Source organism: Nanorana parkeri, unplaced genomic scaffold, assembly GCF_000935625.1.
Source record: "Nanorana parkeri isolate BGI_ZX_2015 unplaced genomic scaffold, ASM93562v1 scaffold371, whole genome shotgun sequence".
In the NCBI taxonomy this organism is placed as follows: domain Eukaryota; kingdom Metazoa; phylum Chordata; class Amphibia; order Anura; family Dicroglossidae; genus Nanorana; species Nanorana parkeri.
This window is the reverse complement of record NW_017306639.1, coordinates 421,915-431,431: the sequence shown is the minus strand read 5'-3', so window position 1 is coordinate 431,431 and position 9,517 is coordinate 421,915. Positions and strand designations below refer to the sequence as shown.

Genomic DNA, 9,517 nt, shown 5'->3' with positions numbered 1-9,517 from the left:
CTTTGTAAAAGTTCCACCCCCCCCCCCCCCTGTTCTATCAAAACAAATTAAAAAAAAGAAGAACTCCAGGAATTAACAAATGGTGGCAGGAAGGAAGAAGAAAATTAACCCCCGCAGTGGGGCTACCACAGCCGTGGAAGAGTTAATTTTGTTGTTCCTTCCCGGCACTGCTCATTTTGGTCTAGGGGCTGGATTAAGGAAGATATACTCACCTGAACCTCGGTCCGGTCCCTGCTGCCTCTTCTTCCCTGTGCTCCTGCGGTCTAAGTCCCGCTGACATCATCACATCTCATGCAGGTCCATGCACCTCCATGGGGGGCACGATGGGCAATACCACAGCTGGAGCGGACGGGGTGAGAAGTGAGCACAGACTCCCGCAGGACCGAGGATCAGGTGAATATATCTTCTGTATTCCAGCGCCTAGACCAAAATGAGCATTTAACCCTTGAAGTAGAGCCCCACAGCAAGCGTTAATTTTCTTAATTCCTGGAGTTCTCCTTTAAAGAACCATTATCTCGAGCCTAACAATATATGATTAGTTAAAGCCAATTGCTCCACGAAGAGGGCATCAATGAGCCTAGACTCTATTTCACAAACATGGCTTCCATGGTGCTGAAGCCACAGGCCCGAAATAAAATAGCTTTCATTTATTTTTATTTTTTTACATGGCCCGTTGAACATGTCCTCATCTCTGAGCACCACAACACATACAATGCGAGGTGCCTGGAAGCCTATCCCTATGGACCGCGACTGCCGGGAAAGCGAGTCACTTCCCAACTCCAACTGTATTTTCTTTGGGCACTCACACTCCCGTGCCTGCGTCTAATGTCATTTGGGTCTGGGGCGAGTTATTTTCTGCTTGAATTGGATGAGATACGACAGGATGGGGAAGTTTTTCCCCTAAGTTCAACGTTTGCTTTACGGAAAGCTTCCGCGCGCTGTAAAAAAACCCCAAGCCTATGCCTCCCAACATGGCTGCCATATGCAAGGAAGGGCGGCATACTGCCGCTGCAGTACAGAGCGAGGAGGTACGCGGAGAGGAAAGGAGGAGGGTGGGGGGTGGGAAAGGTTCTTTGTACCTGGGCCTAAACTGTGTCCAACGGAGTCAATGGCATGTAGCATAGAATCTGTAACACAAGAGGATACATTCAATTCTTTTCTGTCCGGATTGGGTCTACAAACAGCAAATAAAGTCACAAAAAGGCATCAGAAAAAAAGATTAAAAACAGTTTATTATGAATAGAAGAAATGATTATTGGGAGTCTGTTTAAACAGCCCCGATGCTGGCGACGTACACTGTACGTCGTCAGTCACGAAGGGGTTAATTAGATTCATTCTGACCCACCGCAGCAACCGTACATGTCGAAGGTGGAGCTCCTCCATGAGGGCCAACTGGAGGTGACAACCACGAAGACCTAAAGTGTCTCCAAAGCCAAAAACCTTTTCATGTGAGTTTTGGTTGTAGGGTTTGGGGTTCCGCCAGGTTCTTATTGCTTGAGAACGTGGACCGGCGGTAATGGAACCCAAAAGGTATTTTATTTTTGTCTTCATATATGACGGTGCTCATCGAAAGTATGGCAGTAGAGTAGATATGCAGAACTGGAACATTGGGCTGGTCACTTCTACACTCCGAAGGATTTTCACAATCCCCTTGGGATGTGATGGGGGATGAGTGAATCTACAACTGAGACACCGCAACATTCAAGTCCAGATCCAACTTCATTTCAATGAGAGACACGTTTAGAAAGACGCCTTTCGGGGGCTGTAGCTTCATCAGGGCTAAAATACAACACAAGGAATAGATAAAAGATGAATATAAAATGTTCTTTTATATAATAATGTTTAGAGATGCACCGATATATCGGCAGCCGAAACATATCGGCCAAAAATGGCACTTTTGGCATAATGCCGAAATTGCCATTTTCCTGCCGATACATCGGCACATCCCTGCTTTCTTTCCTCCCCGCTGGGCGCTGCTCCGTGTCCCAGCGGGGAGGAGAGAAAGTGACAGCCGGCTGAGCGCTGCGGGAGTCGAGCGCTGTGAGTGGCCGGAGTCTCCTCCCACACCGCTCAGCCTCCTATCACAGTCCGGCAGAGCGGTGTGTGGGAGGAGACAGGCCACGCTGTCACAGGAGGCGGAGCTCTCCTCCCTGCACCGCTCGCCCAGCCTCCCTCCTGCTTTCTTTCCTCCCCGCTGGGCGCTGCTCCGTGTCCCAGCGGGGAGGAGAGAAAGTGACAGCCGGCTGAGCGCTGCGGGAGTCGAGCGCTGTGAGTGGCCGGAGTCTCCTCCCACACCGCTCAGCCTCCTATCACAGTCCGGCAGAGCGGTGTGTGGGAGGAGACAGGCCACGCTGTCACAGGAGGCGGAGCTCTCCTCCCTGCACCGCTCGCTCAGCCTCCTGTGACAGTGTGTGTCAGAGAGGAGAGCGGGTACAAGCAGTCAGGGGTCTTGTCTCCACCTCCTCCTGTAAGACTGGTCACTGCTGCTCTCTCTCTCCTTGTGTTGGGTGACTGGTCTTGTCTCCGCCCCCTCCTGTAATAAAGACCGGTCACTGCTGATCTCTCTCCTTGTGCAGGGTGATGTAACAGGTGCACTCGATCACTCACCTGTTCCTCGTTCCAGGACTCCTCCCCCACTCCCTAGTTAAGGCTGAACGTTACACTTGCCTGACGTTCGAGCAAGTGTGAAGACGCCAGGCAAGTTCCTGTATCCCAGCACCGAACCTCTTCCTCTTATTGGGCCGAACAGAGCCCCTCCAAAACCACCAGCACATCCTGCTTCGACTTCCCTCCAGCCCTGCAATTCGGTCTCCACTACCTCCTTCATCCCCAGCTTCAGCAAGGACTATTACAATCCGGACTGCAGTTACTCTAAAGATCCACCGGAGGCACCAACATTCTCCTTATCATTCCTATCAACTAAAATAGCAGTAAGCATACCACAGACTGTGATTTCCAAATGCTTGCATATTGATAGAACTGTGCATAGGGATAACTTGATTGCTCCCATTGATTGTTGTCATCCTTCACCCCACTAATCTAAAAGGACTACTCCCTACAATAAAACCTCATCTATTTTTCATGCTAAGTAATTGTTGCCTAACTCATTAACATAAGACTGTAAATTCACTGTGGTGTAGGATTGCACCCCCTCCTCATACTTCTGCAGCTGTGATCCTCCACCTAAAATAAGACCTGTGGGGTCTGGTTGTTACAGGTGACTGGTCTCGTCTCCGCCCCCTCCTGTAATAAATACTGCTCACTGCTACTCTCTCTCCTTGTGCAAGGTGACTGGTCTTGTCTCTGCCTCCTACTGTAGTGGGTGGGGCCCACTTAGCTCTCTGCACAAGCTATGTACAGCACAATGATGATGCCCCCAGTTGTGCGCCAACAGGGGTGGGCAATTCCGGGTCTCAAGCTGTTGTTGAACTTCAAGTCCCATGAGGCATTGCAAGACTCTGACAGCCACATGCATGACCCCCAAGAGGCAGATGCATTATGGGATTTGTGGTTTTACCACAGCTGGAGGGCCGAAGTTGCCCACCCAGGATATAGGAGGCAGTTTTTGACCATCTTCTACCCATTTCTTGTGTTGTATTCTAGCCCTGATGAAGGGGGGCGGGGGGGAGGGGCTACAGCCCCTGAAACGCATTGGCTTGGTAAACAGTCCGTCACTGGAATGAACTTGTATCTAGAGGTGAATAGCACAGTGTTGCGCTGCAATGCTAGATTCACTCAGGTTCTTGTTACTGTCCATGTGCCCGCTATTTGTTCTAATGACCACCAGGGCTGAAAGGGAGTAGAAATCCAACAATTTTTAGCGGTTACCAGAACAGGAAATAAGATAAAACCTTCCAATGGGGACACGTGTTCTGTTGAAGGATTTTCCTCACTTTGGATAGAATTCGTCTCACTTCCTGTAGTGTCCACAGGACAGGAAGTGAATGGAAATTTGTTGAATGGGACGCAGATGGCATTAACCATCCCGTACACCAAATATCAAAAATAGGAAAAATAAAGTTTTGGCTTTAGAAACACTTTAAGACGGGATCACATTATATGCATACATCATAAGACAGGTTTTCATGCTATCACTCATTTCCTTCCAGCGTTTGTTTTCCCTGCATGTCGATGAGCGAGCAGCACAAGCCCAGCATTGCCTCTTCTGCCTTTCATTCCCAAAACGTCATCATCACAAACTCCTCGTCAATGAAGATTGTGTATCTCATAATAGAGGCAGCTGGTCTGTCAGCGCTCCCGCCAGATGACTTCCAGGGTGGAGATAACAATAACAAATCAATTCCTGGAGAGCCGTTCTTCCATTGGCTCAAAGCTTCTTTTGCATCACAAACCATTCACATACACGTTACAAAACGTTGGTTTTTAAAATTACAAAATTACAATTACTCTTTAAATGACCATAAGCACAATTTATGAAAGCTTAAAGGAGAACTCCGGTCAGCTTATGAAAATCACATTTTAGCGCCCCTCCCCCCTGATACAGTAATTCTACGAGAATATAGCAAAGAGCAATACTTGTCCTATTCCTCGCTCCCTCAATAGCCGGAGCACTCAAGCCCTGGAATGTGGAGGGGCCTTTAATATATTTACATACAATCCAGGACCCGCTACTATTGCACAGTGTGTGATGGTGTTGGGCAACGACTGGGGGCATCATCATTGTGCTGTACATAGCTCGTGAAGAGAGCTCAGCAGGCCCCACCCACTACAGGAGGGGGCGGAGAGAAAACCAGTCACCCTGCACAAGGAGAGAGAGTAGCAGTGAGCGGTCTTTATTACAGGAGGGGGCGGAGACCAGACCAGTCACCTTGCACAAGAAGAGAGCAGCAGTGAGCGGTCTTTATTACAGGAAGCTCCGAGTCTCACACGGGATTACAGATCTGGAAGAAATACACAAAGCTCACCAAGATTCAATATAGAACACACGTGACTCTTGTATGAGGACGATGTCTGCTGATCCCGGAGTTCAGCTTTAATACTTAGTATGTGAAAATTCGGCACGCTTGACTCGTATCATTTCTCAGCTCTGGAGGGATACGGATATTTCACAGGAGCAGAAATCAGTCTGCTAATTCCCAATTTAGAAGAATCCCTTCGGATCATTTCTAAAAATACCGGCGCAGGTTTCCACACACACACGGCCGCAAAATAAATTGCAGGGAAAACCAGCGGAACGGGAGAGATTGACGAGCTGACGGAGACAGAGAAAATACTGATCATCTCCGACATGGAGCAGCTCATAAAGATCACACAGAGGCCCGCTGGGTGCCATGTGATTCCCCTCTGAGGGCCCGGGCACACAATGCTCGCTCTGACTGGACTCGGCATCTAAGAGAGCGCTACGGACGGGGGAGGGGGCGGGTACAGCTGGTTCTGCCTCTAGATAGGCTGTCACTCACGCAGCTGGGCGTATCCAGACATAATTGTCGGGATCCGCTTCAGCTGCGGCGTCTCAGTATACAGCGTCCCCAGGGTGACGGAGAGGACGCTGGTTTGTGTCCTCCCATTACCCTAAGGAGAACTATGGGGAAAAGCCCTAACCCCATAGTTCTCCTTTAAGTAGGGTTTGGATTGCCATCCAAAAACAAAATATATTTACACGTCCCTCCCTATTCACAAATCCACCAATCGGAAAGGTATATTCCTGTATTGTAGCCATGCAAACCAAACCTTTATACCCCAGTGGTCAGAACCCCCGGATTATAGAAGACATTGTTGTCTGATCGATGCTGCTGTGCTGCGGCCTGAAGAACCGACATGAATATTCATAAACTTTGAATCTTGTTCTCCATCAATGACTGAACCAAATAACGTCACCTCAGTTCTCAGTCCTGGCAGGAGAATACATAATACACAACATAAAACACCCAAACTAGACAACACGTGACATAAAACCCCCGGCAGGCTTCCGATATCAGCGTGAGGATTGCGTGATATCTGTGCAGACGTGCTGGGAGCTTAATTATTCTACTGAATGAATCTCAACAAGGAAGGAATCATTAATACAAATTTGTTTCATCAATTATATTGTGACACCGACTGAATAAATATCATCTTAAAGAGCTACACTGCTCAGATATAGAGCCATTTATCCAACTGTCCATCCAGAGCCGCCATTTATAGACCAGATACATCCTAAATATAGAGCCATTTATCCAACTGTCCATCCAGAGCCGCCATTTATAGACCAGATACATCCTAAATATAGAGCCATTTATCCAACTGTCCATCCAGAGCCGCCATTTATAGACCAGATACATCCTAAATATAGAGCCATTTATCCAACTGTCCATCCAGAGCCGCCATTTATAGACCAGATACATCCTAAATATAGAGCCATTTATCCAACTGTCCATCCAGAGCCGCCATTTATAGACCAGATACATCCTAAATATAGAGCCATTTATCCAACTGTCCATCCAGAGCCGCCATTTATAGACCAGATACATCCTAAATATAGAGCCATTTATCCAACTGTCCATCCAGAGCCGCCATTTATAGACCAGATACATCCTAAATATAGAGCCATTTATCCAACTGTCCATCCAGAGCCGCCATTTATAGACCAGATACATCCTAAATATAGAGCCATTTATCCAACTGTCCATCCAGAGCCGCCATTTATAGACCAGATACATCCTAAATATAGAGCCATTTATCCAACTGTCCATCCAGAGCCGCCATTTATAGACCAGATACATCCTAAATATAGAGCCATTTATCCAACTGTCCATCCAGAGCCGCCATTTATAGACCAGATACATCCTAAATATAGAGCCATTTATCCAACTGTCCATCCAGAGCCGCCATTTATAGACCAGATACATCCTAAATATAGAGCCATTTATCCAACTGTCCATCCAGAGCCGCCATTTATAGACCAGATACATCCTAAATATAGAGCCATTTATCCAACTGTCCATCCAGAGCCGCCATTTATAGACCAGATACATCCTAAATATAGAGCCATTTATCCAACTGTCCATCCAGAGCCGCCATTTATAGACCAGATACATCCTAAATATAGAGCCATTTATCCAACTGTCCATCCAGAGCCGCCATTTATAGACCAGATACATCCTAAATATAGAGCCATTTATCCAACTGTCCATCCAGAGCCGCCATTTATAGACCAGATACATCCTAAATATAGAGCCATTTATCCAACTGTCCATCCAGAGCCGCCATTTATAGACCAGATACATCCTAAATATAGAGCCATTTATCCAACTGTCCATCCAGAGCCGCCATTTATAGACCAGATACATCCTAATATTATAGAGTCCAATGTCAGAATCTATTAGTATTATCTGGTTACAGTTGGTTTGAGGAGATTCCAGCAGCGTTGGATGAACATTTGTATACACTGCTTGGCCAAAAATGATTTAGCTAAACTAATAGGTGCGAGCCTTCTATTGGATAAGTGTTATGATCTGGGGTTGCTTGAGTTAGTCAGGTCTGGGTTCAGCAAGATTAAGTCCCCAAAAACGAGGTCAGCTGCCTTCCGGAATATACTGAATGACCAGCTTCTTCCATCCATGGATTTTTTCTTCCCTGATGGCACATTGGGCATAGTCCAAGATGACAATGCCGGGATTCATGGGGCTCAGATTGTGACCGAGTGGTTCAGGGGGCATGTGACATCATCGTCACCCATGGATTGGCCACCACAGAGTCCAGAACTTCACCCCATTGAGAATCTTTGTGATGAGCTGGAGAAGACGTTACGCCGTGCTCCGACTCTCCCATCATCACTACAAGACCTTGGTGAAAAATGAATGCAACTCTGGATGGAAATGAATGTTGTGACATTGTATCAGGTTATGGAAATGATGCCACGGGGAAATGCCACAGCTAACGGCGGACCAACAAAATATTAAAAGGAGAACTATGGGGGGGGGGTGCTTTTCACTCATCCTCATAGTTCTAGCCGACCGGTGACAATGAGACTGTCACAGGTCGTCTCAGTAGATTGGGAGGTGAGGGAACACATACCGGCGTTCGCTCACTTCTCGATCCTGTCACGGCTCTCTGCCGCGACAGGGGAGGAGCTGGATTCCCCCCTCCCCGCTCCGATCCACCAGCGCTGACTGGCGGAACAAACGGGGGAGGGGACGGGTACAGCTGGCTCTGCCTCTAGATAGGCAGAGCCAGCTGTCACTCATGCAGCTGGGCGGATCCAGACATAATTGTCGGGATCCGCTCCGGCGTCTCAGTATACCGCGAGCTCTAGCTCCCTATATACTGAGCCTAGGGTGACGGGAGGACGCTAGTTTGTGTACTCCCGTTACCCTAAGGAGAACTATGGGGAAAAGTCCTGACCCCATAGTTCTCCTTTAAGAGTGTGGGAAGGAACGCCACGCCTTGCTTCAATACAGATCCCGGCTCTACAAGGTGACCTCTAATACTCTATATTTTACAATAGGAAAGGATATTATTCAGCATCTTACACAACTCACTACTGTCGAAATCAACGTGATGACATGGCGACTTATCAAACATTCGGAAATTTACTGCCGATTCCATAACCTGTGCAAATAGACATGAAATGAATATGGCCGAGATGTCATAATACACAGACATGACAGCATGAGGCGGTGTTTATATAACAATGGAAAAGGCCGAGTTATGCAAAAGTCTCATCTAACGTTCTGAGTCATTGATAGTGAGCTCAGGTGGAACAGTGCAATGGAAACACCGAAATGCCGAGCCGTGTTGAACCAGCAAAGCTTTTTACCAGTTCCTTGTCGTAGAGGCTGACAACAGTGGAGTCACCAGAGGGGTACGGTTGGCACCGGGGGACACCAAAATGACTGACAGTCATTTTGGTGTCACCCCTCTGAAAAGTCGGGCACTCGGTCATGGACCGAGCGCCAGACAGTTTCGGGAGAGTGGAGGGGACCTGGCGGCATACCTTATCCCGCCGGGTGACTGTCCCATCCTCTCTCCCTGCCGTCGTCCATCACCAAGATGGCCGTCGGCAGGTATCTATAAGATCGCCGCGCGTGCGCGATGACGTCATCCAAGCCCCTTTCGTATGGAGGTGCTCCTTTTGTTTTGTTTCTATTAGACATCCGGTTTTCCCTGACTTTGAGGAGCTGCCCCCGTGTTTCTGGAGTTATTCTCAGGAGTAGTTACTTTTTTGGCGCCAGTCATTGGCGTAACGATCACCATAGCGACCCAGGCGGCCGCTATGGGGCCCGGCCAGATGCCGTGCGGGCTGCCAGGGTCGCTATGGGGTCCTCTGCTGGCGGCTTTCACTGGCGGCTGAAGACGAACACGCCGCTGTTCGGATCACTGACAGTAATCTGTGCAGCAGCGCGTTCCTCTCAACAGAGTCAATGAGAGCCAGCAGCGGCGGTGGAACAGGCTGGACACGGCAGTGGAGGAGGAGGCAGGGCCCGTGGTCGGCAGCAGGGGAGGAGGCGGGCCCGGTGACTAAGAAGGAGGCGACCCGCCTGGCGACGGAGGAAGAGGCGGGCCCATCAGCGACCGA

The 9,517-nt window shown here is 48.6% G+C and overlaps 1 protein-coding gene across 4 annotated transcripts in view; it reads right to left on the bottom strand.

Moving 5' to 3' along the window:
• Window positions 1-9,517, bottom strand: part of ST3GAL3 (ST3 beta-galactoside alpha-2,3-sialyltransferase 3) — a 239,790-nt gene that overhangs the window by 156,751 nt on the left and 73,522 nt on the right. For 2 of the 4 annotated variants that reach the window (XM_018558973.1, XM_018558971.1), the window contains exon 3: window positions 1,080-1,127. The exons of the other annotated variants lie outside the window; for them this stretch is intronic. In XM_018558973.1, coding sequence (XP_018414475.1) covers window positions 1,080-1,127 — 48 coding nt within the window. The remainder of the gene's footprint in view (window positions 1-1,079; window positions 1,128-9,517) is intronic. 4 annotated transcript variants of the gene reach the window in all.